The sequence below is a fragment of the Limulus polyphemus genome, unplaced genomic scaffold (genome assembly GCF_000517525.1).
Source record: "Limulus polyphemus unplaced genomic scaffold, Limulus_polyphemus-2.1.2 Scaffold5099, whole genome shotgun sequence".
Taxonomy (NCBI): Eukaryota; Metazoa; Arthropoda; class Merostomata; order Xiphosura; family Limulidae; genus Limulus; species Limulus polyphemus.
The window spans coordinates 44,024-67,300 of record NW_013670709.1 but is presented as its reverse complement, the minus strand read 5'-3'; the positions used below and the strand labels follow the sequence as shown (position 1 = coordinate 67,300).

Sequence of the window (23,277 nt, the reverse complement as noted above, 5' to 3'; positions counted from 1 at the left end):
TATATGTATATATATATATATATATATATATAAATGGGTGAAACTTTTGAATTCCAATATATATAATGGAATTCAAAAGTATCACCCATTTATTTTTAAATAGGCTTTTAGACCTACAGGTTAAGTTCAAGGTGATAGAGGTGAGATGTCTGATTCTAAGTATACCATTGTGGCATTACCATAAATGGCTAATAAGCATAATATTCAATTTATTATACTCCAATATACTTAGTAGAGTTGAGGTGTTATGTTGAAGACTACAGCTGGGGAGTAAGCTTGACAAACATCAGTTACACAAGTTAATGTCATATAAAATAATTGACTAACTGAAATTTTTATTAAATCAGTTAATGTCACGGAAGTAGCTAAGGCTTTTGAGTGATGATTGGGTTGTACATCTCTAATTATTGTGTTACATATAATCATTATGTATGCATAATGATTGTAGTATATGCAAGTGAAATACACAATGTGCGTGAAGGAATATAATATACTGATATGTATTTTTATTTATGACACTTGTATGGAGGCTTGAAGAAATTGTAATTTTTATTTATTTTTAGCACATTTGAGATATCTTAATATGAGGTAATATTTAACTTATAACTATAAATTTTGTATTGTGTGTATTTTGTTAAATATATGAAAAATATTGTTTTTTATGGTTTCTTAGTGAGTGCAGTATGAATATTATGAAGTTGATAATCTATAAGTTTTTTGATGTTTTTTCCCCTTATATAATTGGTAATGCATTATTATTTTGTTTGATAGGTCATGATAAAGAAGACTTCAAGTTTATTTTAACTATGGAAAAGTCATCAGAAAATGATAGAGAAAGTGGAGAATATTCCCAGCAAGAAGCTGACAGGCTTTCAAGTTCTACTTTTAGCAGAGATTCAAAAAGATTCATTGACCCTTTAAGTTTGAATTCTGGGAACGAAAGGAATTCATCTGAGGTAGGTTGATTGTATATGATATCATCATTTGAATTAAAACAGTGTACTCATATCAATTTATATTATTCTATTAATAAAAACTTGTTGATATCTTCATGAGCAAACAGGTTAATTTTTGAATTGGTTATATATTTTTCTTACGTAGTTGGGTCATCTTAAATATGGGGATAATTTCAGGAGTAGAAATACAAGTAAATAAACTTTAAGGTAGGAAATATAAACACTTCTTAATATCTATTTTTATACTATTTTGTAAATATCATAGTAATCAAAATCAACTACAACTTTTTTGTACACAAGTAGAGTATTTAGATTTCTTAATACATGGAAGAAACATAATTTTCATGGAGGTGACATTATGCTCTCTTGATACAGATTAACAAGTTAAAATATAGATAAATTTGTTATCACTCTTGTTAAATTTCCTTTGCTTACCTTACTGCTTCATAGTATATCCTGTCTAATCTCTTAACCAAAGAATTACAAAACTATGCTGAGGAAGAACACCATTTGCTGAAATGGAAATGAATAGGAAAAAGAAATGTGTGGTAATAATAATAATTTTAAAGTTTAAAAATTAAATAATGTATGTAAATCAAGATCGAAACATACAAAAGCTTGACATTAATAATCAGAATGAAATCAGGAACTTGAAAATGAATACAATTGTATTACAGTTTCAATTAATAATAAGAAATTGGGAACTTAGCTAAGGCACCACACAGTCTTACTTTACTTCTAACAATGTAATCAACTTTAATAAGAGCAATAAATGACCTTATAACACCAAATTTGCTATTTTTTTCTTTAATTGAACTTTCAACATTTTACTTTACAGATTTTTCAGGAGCATTTTACTAAAACACAAACGATAACTGACAGTACAAAGCATTGTACTGTTCTGTTGTGTGTTTTTGGTGTTTTCTCATTTATGAATGGCTCAAAGAGATGCATTTCTACAATATCTAAAAGTAACTAATGACCTTTTCCATCATTGTACACTGTATTCAAGAACTGATACTAATGAAGAATACATAAGGAAGATATGAAAGTAAACAAGTTTGATACAGCAAATAACTATTCAGGAATAACTTGGAAATGAGGGAAAATATACAAATATAGCTCCTAAATTTTGTAGTGGTCATAAGCTCTCTCTCTCTTAGCCCTTCTAAGCACCATAATAATATGAAATGTACAGAATACATATTCAAAATGGTTACAAGAAAAACAGAATCCAGTAGTTGCTTCCAAATTTAAGTTGGGCGAATATGTTATCTTTTACATTGTGTGTCATAGAACATGTTTGTGTCATAATGAAATCTAGAACCACCAATACATATGAGTAACACTTTGTAAAATAACACAACCTTGTTCATAATGAAATCTAGAATCACCAATACGTATGAGTAACACTTTGTAAAATAACACAACCTCGTTCATATAAATAATTCAATTTCTGAGATCAAGATTCTTGTAATTACTAAAGGCAACTTATATCATTAAATTTTTAAACCCAACAAGGGAAGCAAACAGAAGTTAGCCACTTTAGACACATAAATTCTTGTGAAAACTACGTGCTGTTATTCACTCAAAATTGGCCAGCACTTTCTGATAATTAATTTCAAACCTTGTTTACAGATATGATACCTGGACAGAAATGTCTTAAATCTTAGAAGTATGAAATGTTTTTTGTTGTTGTTGTTTTTTTTCTGTTCGTAGTTCTCGTATAATTTAGAGATACACTTGTATTGCTTAGCATTAAGTTTGTTTTATTTCTTTTTTTGTGTCTATATACCTACAGTTGTATAAATTGTTATATGCATATACAGTATTCTATGTTTAATTGTTTGGATAGCAATTAAAAAGAACTTGGTGCATATTTCGTTTTTGTAAAAGAGAAAGTTAAATTTTTTAAGAATTTAAGTTATTAAGCATTTAAGTTATTCAATGAAATTTAAGAAACCCTTTAATTCTTATTTCTTGCAGTTTCAAGATGTAAGTCCATCTGAAGGAAGTGTTATAACCCCTGACTCCTCACTCATGGGCTCATTGTCTCTTGGTGATGATGAATTTGGCTTGTGCACACGTGATCTGATTGTTCGAGTTGATAATCCTGAGAAACATTCCAGTACTTTAGATAGCTATGTTACTTTTAGAATAACAACCAAGGTAAGAACTTGGAGAGGCAAATGAAGTATCGACGGGGGATAGTTTTTAATGAGTTAATAGTACCATGAGTCTATCTTACTCTACTCGAGTTGATAATCCTGAGAAACATTCCACTACTTTAGATAGCTATGTTACTTTTAGAATAACAACCAAGGTAAGAACTTGGAGAGGCAAATGAAGTATCAAAGGGGGGATAGTTTTTAATGAGTTAATAGTACCATGAGTCTATCTTACTCTACTCGAGTTGATAATCCTGAGAAACATTCCACTACTTTAGATAGCTATGTTACTTTTAGAATAACAACCAAGGTAAGAACTTGGAGAGGCAAATGAAATATCGAAGGGGGGATAGTTTTTAATGAGTTAATAGTACCATGAGTCTATCTTACTCTACTTGTTATGTCCTTTTCTAAAATTTTAGCCTTTAGTGTGAGGGCATTGCTCTAAATTGAATTGTAGTTTGGGAACCCAGTGCTATACTAAATGCTCTGCTGTGCAAGTTTTCCCTCTCCTACAAAGAATATTGGATATTCCCTTCTATGAAATGTTGTATCCATAGGTTCTACATCATTTAATAATTACATTGTGTGAATTAATCTACCTGTAGCAGGATTACACTATCAAAAGGTTGGGACTTCCCTAAGAACCACATACACTAGGTACTAATCATGTCACCCATAAATTGTTTTACAGAGTGTGATTGACCCTCTGTAATATTCATAGAGAATAAAATTTATTTCTTTATATATTGTTCGCTGTTATCATTATTGAAATTTTTGGCCGTACCGCATGAAATTTAGGTTAGGCCAAAAATTATAAAGTGAGTACCAAAATTAATCAGTAGTTTTTTACATATTTAAACAAGTCAGTAGGTTATTCAGGAAGTGGAAAGTAAACCATTTAACTAATAATATAATTCAGGGACATTTTTTGCAAAAGTACTTGAAAATATTATAATAGCAGAATATATCGATATATTTAACTTTAAGGTATATTGCAGAGTTGAACACAATAAATAGTCATTCTTTTCTTTTTAGTCTACATTCATATGTTGAACAAATAAATAGGAATTTTATAAAATTTCAGTGAAATATGATTGATTTTGATGTAAATTTTAGCTTCCAAAAAGTGCTTAGAAAGTCCTTGAAATGGATCTGAGCAATTCAGTATGAACCACGATAATTATAGAAAAATAAATGCCTGTTACTTAATATAGTTTTCCTTCCAATGAAATAGTTAAAAGAGTGAAGTTTTATTTTCTTGCTACAATAATTGCTTTTTTTTTGCAGAAACTTGACAAAAGGTGTTAATTTGTTATCTATTGATAATTGTTTGAAGATTACATACTTATTATACAGACAACACGTAGTGACTTTGATGACTGCGAGTACAGTGTAAGAAGGCGTTATAATGACTTCATTTGGCTCAGGGAAAAGTTAGAAGAAGAATATCCAAGCTCCATCATTCCTGTATGTATGAGCTGACTGTTAACACTTAAATCTTGATCAATTAATTCTTGATTTTTTGTTTTGCCTAAGTACATAATTACAAATCTGAGTACATCCTTTTCATTTGAGTGTTCAAGTTGCAACTGAACTTTAAGTTGCATAGATTTTTCAAAAATACCTGGATAGAAAAATGTGAGAATGCTGTTAGTAAGTAGAAGGCTAAATAAGTGTAGTACTGTCCCCCCAAAAAAATTCAAATCCATTGTGGCCTATAAAAAGAAAATTGCTTGAGTAATCAGTCAAGCCAATTTATTTCTATTAAAAACTTTTTTTTGACCAAGCAGCTATTTGCAAATGTGAGAACATTTATTTGTCTTCATGAAAAATTGAAAGCAAAAGTCATTAAGTTAAATTATAGATGTTTGTCATTGATTTTTATTTTGAAGGAGTTTCATGCAATTGTATATCCACTTAAGCTTCAGTTAGAAGTAACTCATATTTATTTAAATATTTGATATCTCTAACAAGAATAACTTATGTTCATGAAATTTGTGATAAATTGGATATCATACTGCAACATTTAAAGAAGAAACACATTTTGATATATGGTTTGTTAAAATTTAAAAACTTCAATTCATATCACTGTGAATGTTTATAAATTATTTTTAAGAGACTAAAATAAATGTGTTTACTACTAATTAAATTTGTTATGCCATTATATGCTGATTGAAATTTTATTGTTAATTTGTCATAAAAATTTTGTTTTGTTTTTATGTTTTAGCCGCTGCCAGAAAAACACAGTATGCAGCGTTTTCAAAGATTTAACAGTGAATTCCTTAAAACTCGGATGGTGGGCTTGAACAAATTTCTAAATCGTGTAGCAGATCATTCTTTGTTATCCCACAGTGAAAATCTGAAAGTTTTCTTGACATTTAAAGTTTGGGTTAGTATATTATTTACATGTATGTTACACAAGAACCTTTTCAAGTGAAATAATTTGATTTCTAGAAAATTTAGAAGACAAAAATTTTTTTTAACAATTAATAATTAACATACAAAGATTATTTTCAAAAAGGTTTATAGCTTATCAGTAGCCATAGCAATTGGTTCAACTTATACTTTTGATAGATGTTATTATATCAAATATGGAGACCCATACATTTTTTTAGTCCATACATGAACAGTAGCAGCAGCAGTTCTCATAGTGAAGTTTCTAAACTGACTTGTTCCACATTAGTTTACATCTCTCAGACTTGTTGATAAGTATATCTCTAGCTTTATAATGGAATATGCAGAAAAGGAAATGAAAATTGTCTAATTCTGTCGATCATAATTAAGATTAGTTTAATAAATCTGTTCTGTCTATGAAAATAGAAAGAATTGTTTGTGCCTTTCAAATTACATTTTTGAGTTTAAGTTTTTGATTTGCTTGGTGATGGTGAAAAAGAAACATGCTTTCTTGAAGAACATTGTATATTGATTAGCATTTGGCATTATATTGGCACTTACAATAATCATTAATTTTTGAATATAAAATTATTTACTCCTACCTTTGAATACAGTATAAAAATGTCAAAAAATGCTCATAATCTCACATTTTTTAGCCAATATTAAACTGAATCATTTTCTAACCTTAACTAATAACTGTTGTAATCTTTTTATTTTTTAAATTTATGAACCAAAACAATGATGTTATTCATTAACATGCCCACCACTTGGTTTACTGTGTGTACTAAATGTCCTCAGCTCAGTACTGGAAAGAGATTTAGTAAAAATTTAAATAAAACTGAATGAATTGCTGCATTCACAGTTTAGCTAAGAAATATTGCACAATTGATGTTTTAGAATACTTACATGTAAAATCAGTATTTTACTGTAATAATAAACAATGATAAGCAATAAATTTACTTTTAAAGCTTGTCATTAAGTTAAAAGTTGTCACAAATATAAAATAAGTATAGTTAAAACTTGATAAAAAAAAAAATATAGATGAAAGTTATATTTACAGGGGTGACTTGGAATAATTTGAAAAACCTATTTAAATTTGCACATTACAGCAAAATTTGAGTGTGTTGATTCTTTGAATTTTCTTTTCTTTTAGACCCGCAAATATATTTAAATTCAAAAGGATGCTTACAGTGGGGTTTTGCTAAGCCATTAAAAGATGTTATTGTTAGACTGTTAAGTGGAACTTTAAACATAAGTAATGATTCATTGATCTGAAACAAATTTGTATCATCACATCCTTAGTTCAGCAGCATTTTTGTGCAGTAATATCTTAAGTCTTGTGTGTAAGCACAAACAATGGATTTGCCATCCTTATGTCTTTATTTCTTCTTTACGGTATAATTTAATAAGCAAAAGTTTCCATTTTCTTTAGAAATAATACAAATACTGATAATGCATTGAATCTTTTATTAATGTTAGTTGTTTGTCACCCACAATCACAATTGTTTACAACCAAAGTGCAAAATGACTTAAATATAAACTAAATGCACTATCTTCTTAGATTTTTCCTTAATACAACTTTTAAATGCTTTTGCATATGTAAAATTACAAATTCTAAAAGTTGTACCAACATCCATTCCCACCATTGCTAACGTTTTGAATTATTACGTTAGATGTGATAATGAAATGACATTAATATCAAGCAACAGTTATAATTATTATTATCACCTATCATTAGTATGGATAGTAACTGTGGAAATATGTAATGCTAATGACATTTCAGAAGCCTACTTCAGACTCACAAAAAGTACTCGTGTTCCCTCAATGTCATTTTCAGACAATTCCTTTCTGTCCACAAATAGTGTTTTGCTTTCATTTCACAGACTACTTTCCTTGAGATAAATCTTTTTATTTTTCATGGACTTAGGTTTTTAGTGTAATCTCACTTAATCTAATGAACATGTAATGTAATCAGGAATTTGCTGCTCAGAAGAAGCAAAATGTTGGTCTGATGGGTAGAGTGAGTGGGACCTTCCACAACTTGGCCACAACATACTTGATGAAAAGCCGATGTGAAGAATTTGAATCACTGAATGAATATACACAAAAATTAAGTGAAAAACTAGGGAATTTAGAGAGAATTGGTCAGAGAATACAAAGAGAACAGTTGGGTAAGTTGTGAATGACAATAACTTTTTGTACAATAAAAGCTTAACCAACATCATGGAACCCAAAACTGAAATTAAGAACTTTTCTATATTTATAAATAAAATACATATTGTTTATCTTTGCTGTAATATTTATGTTAGAGAATGGTTGTTTTATAAACTAGGGTTAACACTAAATCAGCTTTGTTCACCTATGGTGATTCCAGTGGTTGTACATGTACAATAAAATGCTGTTATTAATACAACCAAAAAAAAGTATGATTATGGTATATTGATATTTTTAGTTGATTAAAATATGGTATGATGAATGAAATCGTTATAGCTAAACATAACATTCTTGTTTCACTTCATAAGGTTGTTAAATATCCAAATCTTCAAAACCTTTCCAACATTTATAAGTTATATTTTTGCTAAAACATAAATCCTGTTATATTTGCAAGCAAGTAAGTTATTAGTTCCAATACGATCACTCACCTCCATACAAAAAAATTATTTTTCTTTTGAGATCGCACTCTGCCTGAGAGATTTGCATGCCACCATCCTTGTGAAAACTCCCACCTAAAATTCACATGAATGACATAAAATTGCACTACTGCATGATGACATATCGTACAGCAAAACCATCAACCATTAGGAGTGTAACACACCTCCTTGCACACAAGCTTCCTCTACATCTGAGTTTGAATTACATCATTCTTTTTCTTAGCATGGTCATGTTCAGACGTGTTTTTCATTGCTGAGGTTTGTTAAACTTTTTCACTTGTATAGCTTTGTGTCTTTAATTTTTTCTACAGTATGAATTCACAATTCAATGTGAACTCTTCTTCACCTAATGTGAGTGACAATAACTCTCACAATGACTAATTTCAAAACAATTTCGGAAGTGTTTTGTCTGTTGATAATGTGACAGCCATCATCCAGTGTGTGATCGGGTCCATATTGCTGCTTGGATCCAAGAAGTTCCACACCTGCCACACATTTTCCTTCCCAGGATTTTGAGGCAAAAGTTGCGAATGATGAAATTGGGTGACTTTTCCCATCACCTGGCCTTGCCTTTTGTACCTCTATACCTTCTGAAAAACAAGTCAGTCGTCTTCAGGTTTTGAGACCATATCACCCAGATATGTACCAATCTTTCCCTTTCCCCCATTACTTATGATGTTTCCCATATGCTCTTATACAACCTTCCCCTCATGTTTTTTTCCTCCCTCTCCGGATATTTCCATTCATGCCACCTCCTTTTTCGAACAACTTTGTTCCTGCGGTATTACCCCATTTCCTCTTTGCCTACCTGATTTCTACCTATTTGTTTACAATTACTCTCCCTTTCCTCAGCTTGCAGTCCTTAGTCTCTTTTGCTGGTTTGAGGAGCAGAATCTTTGTCAGCTGTTTCCCTATTCAGTGCCCAATTTTCCCAGTCTTCATGTCTTCCTTATTACTGTCCTTCATTACCTCTTCTCTCTCCACTGTTCTTCTGATGAGTTTACAGCATCAGGGACCCCACCAAAAAACCTCCTGACAGAGATCATGGAGGAAAAAGGTGGGGAGATGGACATGGGAGAGTAGGGAATCTGTACCCAAGAGGTCCCAACAACAAAGGAACCAAGTGAAAAGAGAAAGACAAATGTGCAAGGGAAGAGAAAAGGATGGTTTGAGCATCCTCCTTGGAATCATGAGCTGATGCTGTTCTTTTTTTAGTCTCACATTTGTTCCACTCTTACTCCTCTTTACATGTTTCTGATATCCTTTTCCCCATTCTCTTCAGGTATCCTGACCTTCTACTTTCTCCCATTCTCCTTCCACCTGTTGTGTCTAACTGTCAGTGACCACCAGGTTGGTTCGGGCCACATAAGAGCCTGTCTGTCCTGATTTGCTCACTTGTGGACTCTTTTTTTTGCTGTAGACAGATGGGGCATTCAAATTCTCACCCATGGTCTCTCCCTTCACTTTTTTCCCCACCTCCTCTTATCTCTGAACCCCTGTCTTTTCTTCACTCCTCAGACCCAGCATACCTTCATTGTCTGGAAAGGGTAGTTTCAAACCTCTTGGAAAAACAAGCTTTAGAGTGAGTTCTAAACCCTTCTCTGGGTTATTATTCTCACCTCTTCTTCTTGCCCATTCCTAGAAAGAATCCTCAGATCAAACTTCCCTTCTTCATGAAGCCACCCACTTTGCCTCCTTGACCAGTTACTAGCTCTAATTTGGAACACCAAGTGCCATGTTCTGTCAGTTGCTCATTTCTGGCCTGCCCAACCTTGATTTCCTCTTCTATATCTTCTCTTGACCAAACCTCCCTCTTACTCTTCCTGACATTCCATTCCTTCTTTTTCAGCCTTACACACCTCTTTTTTTTATCACAAAGTGGCATCTCTCCATCTTCATTTGGGATTTATCCAGTTCATTGCCCTCAGAGTCAGACTTTCCAGTTATGCAGCATTTTTCAACCACTGTGGTTTACTAATGGAAATGGTGAGTTTATCACTGTTGGTCTCTGCTCTGAAATTTCCCACCCACCCCTTACTATCCTACTTTAGGTTACCTCACCTCTTTCTTCACTTAGGTATTTGATTGCGGCTTGTCTATTTCTGTTATTGTGTGGTATTGAGCTTCCTTTTCTACTACCTTTCACCTCTCCTTTTTCTACAAGGTTTTTTTCCCTCCCCTGTCCTTGCTATTTTCTTACACTCCTTCCTCCTGCACAGAACTTTTATTCCCACTCCATTACCAGAATAGGACTTCAATGTTGTTCTTCACACCCTCACTTTGGCCCCTTTTGAACCTCTTGCCATTTGCTCTCTCTATCATCTCTCTCTCTCTCTCAAAACTTCTTTCCTTCTCCTTCTTGCATATGGTCATCATCATTCCACTGTTTATACCATTGATTCCTCCCATACTCTTTTCCGCCACTTCTACATTTTTCTCTATTCAAATTGTTCCTTTCTGCCTAAAACTTTGGCTGCTAGGCAAGGTGGTCCTACATTTTCTCCTATCTACCTTCCCTCTATCATTGTTCAGATCTGGACAGACTTCTGTGCCCTGTATGGGCTGTTTGTTGTTATCTCTCCTGTACTTCTTTCATCAAAAATTCCTATCTCTGTCTATTTATTCCTTGGGACCCCTCCTCCACTTGAGACCTCTCTCCCTCAACCCTTACCAGATAGATCTGCCAACTCATACAGATTGTTTATTTTTCTTTGGGGATAGATAATCATAGACTATTTTGAGTCTCCTCTCAACACATTTGGTACCTGACTCATTCTCTGGCTGCTCACTATCATCATCCACTGGAAGAGATTCTCCGGGCTGACACATGGACTACCTCACACACTTTCATTGCCCACTACCTTCACCGTCTGACTGTTTCATCTCCAGAAGGATACAGACTTCCACTGATTGCCATTCTTCAATCGACTCTAACCCTTTCATGGGTGATTGTCATTGTTTACATATTCCCTCCTCACCTTTCTTTGTTTTTGGATCCCACTAGGTGGTTAGTGTTACTTCCTAAGGTAAACTTACCTGAAATCTGCATCTGGCCAGGATAATGGAAAGCACTCGGACCATCTGCCCTTGCCCAATCATTTGTAAGATGGGGGTGTTCCATGAGACCAGTGGAGTTCTACTTGTGGTAATACAATAATATTTTCAATAACTTAATCCAGACTGTACCCATTTCTTGGACTATCATGGTAAATACAGCACCAGAGTTGTGCAACTACCCACTTCTCTGGCTTATGCTTGCTGGTTTTTCAAAAAATAATTTTGCAGTCACCCATTGCACTGTCTCCAGTAAAAAAAAACCTTTCTGGCAGGTGTCCAGTGTGGATCTGGGCACATTCTCTGGGTCTCCACTATGCAAGTGGAGCACGGTCGACCCTTACCACTTACCAGCTCCCAGTTGTTAGGGTGGTGGACAATGAAAAATCCTCACTGTTTGGTTCTTAGATGCTGGGGGCTAAAATGAGGGGGTCTGTCTATGGTGTGAAGTGGGACAGGGGTGTTTCTGGAGTGTATTGCATATAGATACATCACAATCTCCAAGTGGAATTTGTACACATATCGCTCTTTCATGCTTATATATTTGTCTGTCTTTGTGATACTTTCTATCCTGCGATGGCCTGATGCCAGAGTAGATGATATTATTTCATGTCCAACAGTGATGTATCGATTCACATACCATACTCCTACAGGAAGCAAGGGGCTCATAGTTTCTGATGGTTGAGTTGTGTTTATATAAGTATCCATATTACTTGTATCCACTAAAAAAATATATGTATATGGTGCCCTCCTTCCATGACTGGTGAGGGGCTCATAGTATCTGACAGTAGAACTGTACGTGGAACTTACCACAACTGCTCCTTCTCCCACAGCTGTTTTTGACCCATAGAGACTGATGGTTGAGGAGATGTGCACCCTCAGTACAGTCTGAACGAGCCCAAACCTCACTACACTTATCGGCCATCGGTGTGTTGTGTATGAGTACTCGGATGGTCACATGCTTATTTTACTTGTCCTTGTGACACCTTACAGGCCTTTTGTTCCTTCTAGCCCTGCTCACAGGCAAAAAGTATACCCTGGATGAAATGCAGACTTCCTCGGATGTGCCCCTATGAGGCATCTATTATACAGTGTCACTCCCCATGGGCTTCCTTCAGCCACTTGCTGAAGGGAGCTCATCTAGGTAAATTTCGTACCATTCCTTCCACCATTTCAACATGGGCTTTCTATCTTTCTGTATATAAGGGTGAGTGATTGTATCAGAAGTTAACATTTCCTCCATTGAAAATGTGTTTGATAGATAATCACCTCCATACATGTTCCAACTCATCCTTCCCACTTTCCTGGTACACCTTTCTATGTGGCTTCATCAAAGAATGAAGTAATTTGCACTTGAAAGTAGAGGGAGCTTTTGTGCAAGGAGGTGTGTTGCATTAACGTTATTATGCAGGAGCACAATATCTCGTCATTCACGTAAATTTCAGGTGGGAGGGGTTTTCACAAGGCTGGTGACATGCAAGTCTCTCAGGCAGATAGCACAATCTCAAGAGGAAAATAGTTTTCTGTGTGTAGAGGTGAGTATCCATTGAAAATACATTCTCAATGAAGGAAAATGTTAACTTTTAAACATTAGATAAAAAATAAAAGAAAAGTAAGTAAAATTGAGTTAAGGCAATAAACTAAATGTTTGTACTTATGGATAAAATGGCCAAAAAATACCTTCCTGCATAATTTGCTTTTACAAGTTACTTTAGTGGATATCTCGTATGTGCTGACAGTAATTATGTTGCTAACTTCCATTTCTCGTTAAAAAAAATATTTAATAAAATACTTAACTCTTAAGTAGAGAAAACAAGATTTTACCATAGTAAAAAAAATTATAATGTGAGGTATATAAATCACACCTGTTTGGTATGCAAGGCTGACTGGTTTGAATTTTAGAAAAAGGAAATTAAATTTAAATATTTTAAGGTTTTTATTTATGTGTGGGCAGGATTCATTACAATAGGTGTCTGTGACTTGTTGGTGATAAATTTCAACAATAAACAGACAACACACAATCCAGTTGTTTTAAAATAATATATTCAAAACAAGTCAAACGTATGTACAAAAATTTGTTACACCATTAATTATCACAGTTGTATCCAGAGCTTTAAATAATTCTTTTTTTTTTCATCAAAGTCTACCTGGATGGGTTCAATTACTTTTGAACACCCTTTGATGACAAATTACACTCCTCTACTCTGTTTTTACAATACAAGGCTGTGATACTCACTTTACAATCATCACTGTAACTGCTGTTTACTACAGTTGTGTCCAGAGCTTTAAATAATTATCTCCGTTTCATCAAAGTCCACACAGGCAGGTTCAATTACTTTAGAACACTTTTTGACAAGACAAATTAATCTCTTCTATCTCCCTTATTTAAATAAAAGCTGTGAAACTCACTTTAGAAATCACCCATTACGGCAAATTTGCATGCAGTCTAACTTCACTGTTTCACTTTTACTTTCACTAACTTCTTGTACTAACTTGGTTGCTTATATATATGTGTGTGTGTCTATATATATATTGCTTGACTGAGGCCTAGAACTTTCTACAAACTACAAGATATTATGATGTAACAATACTCACTTAAAGCAATGAGAAAGATTCAAAAGGTTTGAGTAACATGATGTCAATTCACAACAATGGAACTACGCAACAAATGATTCATAAACAGTTGCGTGAGCAAACTTGCCATAACTATCACTTCTAAAAATAACTTGCTTTGATGCTCACACAATATAAGCTAAATAATACTCTTGTATGGAACTTAAAATGAATAGTTGTGTATATCTAACAAATATATATATATATACTTTCTTTTTACCATCATATTTAATTTTATAGATAGCTTTATCTCAATATAAAGACTAAAAGCCCTCCATCTGTTACAGTGATATCTCGGCCGTTGCAGTACCGATTGACACACAACTTGCACAAAACTATGTCGCTTTCTGCTGCAACTTTGTCTTTTAAATATTTTTCCACCCATATATATATATATATAAAAAGGATGATGTGCTACTTTGAGTATATAATTACATTTAAGAGTAGGTTGGTAGAGATTGTGATGAGTAATAAAATCAAATTGGGTATATGAGTGCCCCATGCTTGGTATTGCTGGCATACAAAAATTATAACCATTGGTTGAAATTCCCTATTACATTTGCTTGGTTTCGAAGGATACAAATTGACACATCACCACCAAATTTTGTCCAGTTGGAACCCTAGGCTGAAACTCTGTAATACCTTTCATGTTTTAGCTGCAGCACTTCTAAATTTTGAAAATTCCCAAATGAAAGCATGCTTTTTCAGCTCAGCAGGCTAACAAAGGCAAAAACAGGAAGACAGTAAGTAGGAATATGTATTTGTGAATCACTTTTTTGCATGCTTCAATCTATAAGGATTTATCAAGAAGAACATTTAAACATAACTTAAAAATATACAGAAGTCAAAATGCTAATAAAGGAATATTTAAAGGAGATGAATAAATGTACATATAAAAAATGTTGTTTTCATGAAATACTACAAATGGGATGGTCATTCTCCATACATATATTGTTACTAGATTATACTTAATTTTTAGAAAATATGTTCATATAATGTTTATTTAGATATAATTTGAAAAGAAAATTAATCATTATTTCCCATCATATGACAGCTATTGAGCTTGTTTGTAATAAATATAATCTTTTTTTAGCCCATGATATAACAGTGATGCACTGTGTGTTTTAAGTATTTCAGTTTCACAAAAGATTCATTTCATAACATTCTACACAATATTTTGAAGTTGTGTTTGAGCAGTGAAAATCAGTTGTTTTGTCAAATTATTGGTAAAGATAAGTGATAAGCAGATAAGAGTGATAAGCATTATTGAAGCTCAAAGAATCATTTACAATCTATACTTATTAATTTCAGTTACTACTCTATCAATTTGCTGAATTATTGGGTTAAAGATAAGCACCTGCAGTGATAAGCATTATTGAAACATGAAGAACCATTAACCACTTATGTTTACAATTTTGTTTAGTGAATATTCTCTTAAAGCTGATTAACATAAAGGACATCAATAATAACAAAGTATATTACTTCACTGTAGAGTACGTTAATGAACTCCATGAATTCCATCCTATTTTTACCCTATGGTCGAACTCTGAACATCAACTTAGTGGGGCACTGGATACCATAGCTACTGCAGTTGAAGACTGTGCTGAAGCTCAAAAAAGAGTAGTAAGTACAATATATTTTTGTAGTACATGAAGACATCATCCTTATCAGTGTGGATTTGTGAGATGAAAAATTATTTTTTTTTTATGATTATGGTTGTGTTTATTGTTCATTTATTATTTCCTTCTATCATTTAATTTATCTATGAATTTTTAGTTGCAATAAATGCTAACTTACCATCCAGCTAATCATTTGTATTTTGAATAAATATGTGTGTATGAGGAAACTGACACCAGTCCTGGCCAGGCACTTGTTTATTAACTATGTTTTGGTAAGTGTTGTTGTTGTTGAATATATTGTTTGTTGTTGTTGAACCCTGGCTGTAGGATCATGCTCATTTTAGACTGTTACAGATTAAATTTTAATTTTGCAATTGTATATAAATAAAATACATACATAATCCTGATCTACCACAGTGCTGGGAAAATGTGTATCTCATTTCTTTAGAAAAAGTGTATAATTGAAAAAATAAATAAGATGTATATAGCTTAGAGATTGTCTTCCAGGAAAAGTTTTTAACACTGGTGTGTCAATTTGAAACAGTAGGTGAAATTTCTTAAGATTATGTAGCTTCTGCAAACTAAAATATCTTACTTTTATATTTGTATCAATTTGCAACTTTGAAAAGTCAAGTGATTTTAAAAAACAGTTGGAAATTTTTGCTTTTGCTGTACAACTTTCAAATTTTCATGTCCTTCTACAGATTCGATTAAAGTTTTTACTCTATAAAATTGTAGATATTATATATGTTTTGACCTATAAACACCACACACACATTCACTATGTTTACACTTACTGGCATACAATAAAAATAACTTTTTACCATACCAAAATTATAAGCAAGCAATTTTTGTTAAACTTTAATTATAAGATTTTTCATTTAGTATATTTAATAAGTTTTAAATGCATTTTATATTTGTTTATTTATATACATTTTTTACATTCCTTTATGGTGATTGTCTTTGTCCATTCAAGCAGCTACTTAGGCTGATGAGGCCTAATATAAACAAAGCCTAACAAACAGCAGCCTTGTCACAAAACAAAACTTGATATGATCAATTGCAAAATGATCTATCTTAGCCTACCTCATATTATTTCATGAAATATATTATTTTACTTATTATACTGCAACATCATAATTCAGATAAAGTATAAAATGACAAAGCAAGGTTTAAACAAAATCTTTACTATTTTGGAACCACAAAGTTCAGGACAACTCCAGACCATATCCCAAATTTCATGATTCTATCCTGATCAGAGGATTTAAAATTGGTTATGTGGAGTATGAAATCTTTGAGATAAAATATGTATAAAAAAACAGATATTAGGTAATGGTGTTTTTTAAGAAAACACTTTATATTTTATCTGTTATTTTCACTATCAAATCTCTGTGTGGGTTCAGTAGATTTGACCGATCTCATAACCACCATAAAGAATTAGGAAATAAATATAAATTATGCTTTTTTTTATTCTAGAATGATGACAAATTATAACAGAGAAACATAAATGTTTAGATTGAATAGCTTAAATGTCATTACATTGTACATTTATATATATTTATTATTTTTATTATATTGAACTTTCAGCCATGCCTGGCTAACATCACAGATGTTACAATGACGCGGTGCATGTGCACTCATATTACTGTATCCAATAATATAAAACTGACCTTTACAAAGTGACATGTCTTGGCTGTGTTTTAGTGGACTAGTGTTTTTGTAACAGAGTCACTTAAGTTATAACACACTATATGTGTATATATGTTATTACTATTTACAAATAACTTCTTAAACTTATTTTTCTTAAAACATAGAACAGTAAATAAATAAATAAGAATAGCAAACAATTATATCTTGACCTTTGTACTTGTTTGCTGCTTGCCGTAGGTTGCTAAGCCTTATAGAGTTTTGCACATGGAGGATGTGAAACAAAATAATTGTTTTTAGGTTTTATATATACATTTGAAATAACCAGAAAGTCATAAATTACTATACCGATACCATAGAATTCCATTATAATTTATCAAGCTTAGTAACTAAGCTGTATTTTAGTCTAAAAAAATATGAAAATTGAGCAGACTAAAGACTCAACTTACCAACTTGAAGCCTTGTATTGAAAGAACAAGTTGATGTCATAATACTTGAAAATGGCTGAGAAAGCCACTAGGGGGACATTCTGAACTTTTGATTAGAATTTCTTAATTTAAAAGTAAATATTAAAAAAACACACCTGAACATTGATTTGTGTGTCACATGGTATGTTGTGATGCAGTACCAGTGCAAATTAGATGTTTTTGACGTCCAAATAAAAAGTCGATAGTTTCTTACAAATTAGGAACTTAAATTACCAATATTGACAAGCTAGAATATAAAATAAGGACCTTCTATTTTTTCTATTTGCCGAGATATTGCTCATGTACCAAATCAAACACAGTGGCACCACCCACATCTTTCCTTTTTTGGAAATACTTCCTCATATACAATTACTTCTGTCCATGACATGTGATTAAAAAAATGTATAATACTAAAATTTGAATTATAATCTACAATTTGACATGACACTTATTGACATAAATTCATATAATAGTAGTTCAATAAAATTTTGAATGCGAGTCAACAAATGCAATGACATAACCTTTGAAACATGTGGAGAGGTTAAATATTTTGTTATTTATGTTGTTAGAAAGCTTTCTTTGTAATTTTTTTATGTGCAGATCCTTAATAAGCATAAACTGCACAGTATTTTACTATGCTGTTAATTAGGTAGCCTTCATTTTCACATGTCATTGTGATGAAAGTAACTTCCCATGTAAAGAAGAGAGATGAGAGAAAATCTGAAAGTTCACGAGTGACAGAGCAGTAAGGCATAGAAGTCTTATCACTGTTGGATATATTTCAAGAAAAATATTGTTGCCTCAATACTTTTAGAATATTTTTGAGAAGATATGAATAATAAGCATTAGAGAGAAAAAACATAAGGATAACCTTAGTGTCTTCAGGTAATGTAAATAATATAAAAAAGTAGCAGTAATTTTCACACAAAATAGGAGTGGGTTAAGAGTAAATTGTTCTAAAAAGTTGAACTGGGAAAAGTAAATATGACAATTCACATGAGAAAGAAATAAGAGTTAACTTTATCACAATTCATAGGAAAAGAAATCTAGCTTACTGTCTATGCTGAGCAATGTATAAAAGATTAATATTACTTTTAAAAGGAGAGCAGGCTGATTTGTGGTGCTCATATCAAACAATTTGTAGTGAAACTTGTACATGTGTTATTAAACTTTAAGAATTGAATGTTTTGTTTAATCTTAAGATTGTTGACTGTAAGTTAGCATATAATTATTGTTTCATTTGATTGTTTATTTTGGCTCTTTTTTTTTTTTCACCACAAGACAAATGCTTATGATCTGGAGTTTGCCCAGCCTCTTCATGAAAACATACTATACACAGAAGCTGTAAAAGTGAGTACAGTAAAATTTTTTTCAAAGAATCTGAATGAACTGATATTACAATGTAACACAAAGCACAATTATTTTTATTATTGACTAACTATGGATCTTCCTTTTTAGTAGATTTACATAATGGTACTTGTCATTATTCGCAAGCACCTTGTCTCAGCTATATTTTTATCAAATGTTTTTCATATTTTAAATAAGAGGTTTAGCCATATAACAAATACAAGAAGTTTATTAGAAATTATTATTTATTAAAAATACCTGTAACTTCAAAACAAGCAATAATAGAACTATGTGGTAAAGTATTTCAAATTGAAACTTGGTAGGTTTATTACAAATAATAATTATATTATAAAAAAGCTATTTTATATTTGCTTGTGAATGATTACTAATAATATTATGACTTTCTGTTTATAACAAAGCCACCATATTTTGATGTGAAATACCTCACACTTACACAAACTACACATAACTCGCTCTTAGGGGACCCAGTGGTTTAGGATTTAAATCAGAAAGTAGCCTTGCTGCTACTAGTTTAAATTCAGTGTAGGTGGTTCACATCGGTGTCCACTCAGTAAATGGAATTTTGACCTTAATCTTTGCATACTGCTACTTATTATATTTTCCTTTAGAGCAATGATTATTTTCACCTGTCATTATTTTCTGAAAACTTATAAGTTGAGACTTCATTATTTGATTTACCACATGGCTCTTCTGTTGTTTATTCAAAATTTACTGAAATTTTTGCACAAAAATGCCTCGCTTGTTTCATTAATATCCTATATTTGCAGCTTTTGACTTGTACAAAGATGATGGTTAATATGTGAAAAAGTAAGTGAAGAGGGTATAGAATATTTGTATAATTCATATTCATGATATGTCTGATATAATGAGATAAAACAACATATTGGATACATCTATCTTGTAAATTCTAACATCATAAATCTGAAAATATTAAACTAGAATCACAGTGTGTCACAAAATTCTATTTTGATGACAGCCTTTATGTTATGACAGAAACTAGTTATAGACCTGGTGTATCTCTTTCAAAATGGGGTCAGTCAATTTGATTAAGTCACGTGACCTTTTGTACTCGTTTAAATTTGATATAAATTTTATAATTATAACTCTCAATATATTGGGTATATCATCACAAAATTTGGCAGTCTTTCAGTTAATATTACAAGTCTTTCACATACAAAAAATCATATTTTTAATAAAATAAAGATTTGTCCATGAATACATTGAGTATTTGTTTTGAATAGTCAGTGTCCAAAGTAATTTTCATGTTCAAATTAAAAATACTTTTCTTCATCTCAAAAATATCAAATTTCCTTTGTGTAATCCCTAAAACCTCTTAAATGCATTTAAAACGTTTTTTTTTTCTCACAAAATCCTTATAGATAATGTTATTTTATCAAAAAATCCTTATAGTTAATATGTTATTTTCTCTACCCTATCTCAAAATGGGATTGGTCAATTCGACCGACCTCGTAACCACCAAAAAAATCGAAATAATCGATTTTTGATTATTTGAAATGACAGGAATTATTTCATTTATAAAAAAGCTACATAAAAGGACATCTTATATAAACAAGGTGTTATAGGTTTGTTTTCCATCTACTTACAAATAATGTAGATTGTTTATCACTTGGTGAACTAAGCTAATTTTTATTTTAAAATGCTTTTTAAAAACATTGAAATACATATAATAAAAGGTGTGATTCACTGATTCTGAGCCATTCAAAAGGTATTTGTAAAACTTCTTTTGAGTTATTCTGTTGAAAGGTGCAGTCTGGTGCTGAGTGAAGTCAGTAATATTTTAAGATAGGATACAAAAGTCCAAATAAGATGAAAGACAATTTCTTATAAATGTTCTGCAGATAAAACCAAGTACTTAATGCAAAGTTGAAGTATTGTTGGTGTTCAGGTGTAAGTACTCTCCCTTCAACAAAATCAATAAACAAGTTCCTCAAAAATCAGACTATTAGTTTACAAATTTAAAAAATATATATTTATGTTTTATTAGAATTTGAACACAAAATTCAAATATAATATTTGCCCCAATTTTGTTAACATTTGCTTTTGTATTCATTAAAAGTCCTGGTGAATAACATCTGATTTTTAAGAAGTTAATAATTTAATTTTCCATGTAATAAAGAGTGATGGTTAATTAGGTTGGTCTACAATAAATTTTTCTCAAATGTAAGGTCTTTACCTACTGTTTTTTAGATAAAATATGTCATAGTATTTGATAAAAACTTTTTTTTCAGGAGGCTTTAAAAGCGACGAGATGCCCTGCAGATAGAATATGAGTTGACTCTGGAAGATCTGCAGAAAAGGAGACAGGAGAGAGAGCAAGTAAATACACATAGTACAGTCTTTAATGTGGTTTATAGTGTGTTTCCAGAGTGTTTAGGAGGTTTTGGTTATGTATTGAGTTCAGGTTAATGCTTATGAAAATAAACAATCATCCAAAGGAAGTAGCAAACCCTGGCTTGGTTCTCAGTGTTTATTAATAACTTCTGTAAAACTTCAGGAAGTGTAGCAAGCACATTAAAAACAATCACCCTGTTGAAAGAGTTTAAAGTGATTTATTTTTTAACTTCTACTCAGTGTTTATAAAAAGAAATAATAATTATGATAACTGTATAATCTGTTACAAGAACTCGCACATGTAGTTAATAAAAACTTCCAGGCACCTTCAGTTAAGCTTTTGACCCATCTTAGTGTCATGATTAAGTGTGAAAGATCAAAAATTTGAATATCACTAGGCATGAAAGCTCAAAACAGAAACAAGAACTGGAACTACTATAAAGTTAATACAAGCTTCCTGACACTGTAAAAACAAGCACAAATGTGTGAGTAAGCTCTTTTTTTTTTTTTTTAATGTCATAATTCTTGCTGTAATTTCTGCCATTAATTCTGTCATCTTCCATTCTTGATGAGTAAGAAATTTCCCTTAACTCTGTAATGGTTCCTGTTCTTATTTCTTTCTCTGATGTTAGAAGTGTTTGTTTATGTATTATGCATGAGTTTTAAACAATATTTATGATTATGAATAGAAACTTTTACTCTATTTTAGTATGATTGATAATATGATATATTCACAGCTTCCATAATATTACTAAATTTGAAACTGTATAATTAGTTCTTTACAGTAAACTGAAATTGCAGGGTGTTTTGCTGCATGAAATTACAGTATGACTTTTCTTAACAACACTGTAGTTACTTACGGGGCCACAAGGCTACAGTATTGGAACTCTGTGGGGTAAAACATCTGAAGAAATAAAAACAGAAAAAGAACAGAAATTAAACAGAGTTATTGAAGAGGTCAGTTGGATGTTAATTTTATTGATATTCTATTATAAAATACTTGCTTACAGATGTTTTGTATTTTTTTACTATATACATTTTTAAGAGTTACAACATTGACAGCTGTATGGTGGTTTTATGTAAATTATTACACATATTTGAACTTCTTTCTTTTATTTTTATTAGTTTTTGCATCTAGATATAAAAATTTGGGTGTATGAGCTTTATGGTATTATCATGCTGTTGCATATTGGGTAATCTCAGTGTAATGATTTATTTGATGGTTCGACTGTTAAATTTTGAGACATTTACAAGAAGCATAAATCTATATTTTTTAAGTACCAAAATGTGTTTAGAAATTATTTTATAAAAGTGTTGAAAATTACAAGTAATTTTATTTAAACCAAACTCTAAAAATGAGCCTTCCACAAAAGTTTTTAAAACATCATCAGCCTTTTTATATACTATGATCTACAAGTCTTGCTAGTTTTAGAATGTTGTTTTCCAACGTTAATTAGAAATCAAAGACTTTTTTATAAATGACATTTTAACATACCTTTTAGTTTTTGTATTCCAGCCAGACTGGTGATTTCTGTTTTTCAGCAAAAAGCTTTATGAACATCAGAATATAAGAAAAATTATATTTGTAAGTGATTGTGAATGTAAAAAGATGGAAGTGACCTGCTAGAATCTTGTGTTTGAAAAATAATCTCATGTGATATTTCATATCACATTCTTAGAGCAAACACTAAAAAGCTGGACAACCACGTGTGTGTGGAGAAAAAAATTATTGTAAGATTAATTATATGTCTTAACCACTTTTTGTTTTTCAAATTTGAATTCAGTGGAAAGATTTAAGTTGTAAGAAATTATATATTATTACCTATAAATATTACCTATTTATATTATTATATAAAGCAAATTTGTGTCTGTTTGTTCACACCTTACAGCCATCTGTTCCTTACACGTTTCCACATTTTTTGATCAATTAGCACCAACCTGAACACAATGATACAGGATGACATGAGGAAGGTGTGAAACCCCCC

The 23,277-nt window shown here is 31.6% G+C and overlaps 1 protein-coding gene across 1 annotated transcript in view; it reads left to right on the top strand.

Annotated features, from left to right (window-relative positions):
- Positions 1-23,277, top strand: part of LOC106472124 (sorting nexin-7-like) — a 34,007-nt gene that overhangs the window by 2,531 nt on the left and 8,199 nt on the right. The window contains 10 exon segments of the mRNA XM_013932751.2: positions 772-956; positions 2,943-3,125; positions 4,484-4,594; positions 5,355-5,516; positions 7,497-7,692; positions 15,332-15,462; positions 18,854-18,922; positions 21,190-21,215; positions 21,217-21,277; positions 22,145-22,249. Coding sequence (XP_013788205.2) covers positions 807-956; positions 2,943-3,125; positions 4,484-4,594; positions 5,355-5,516; positions 7,497-7,692; positions 15,332-15,462; positions 18,854-18,922; positions 21,190-21,215; positions 21,217-21,277; positions 22,145-22,249 — 1,194 coding nt within the window. The 5' untranslated portion in view covers positions 772-806.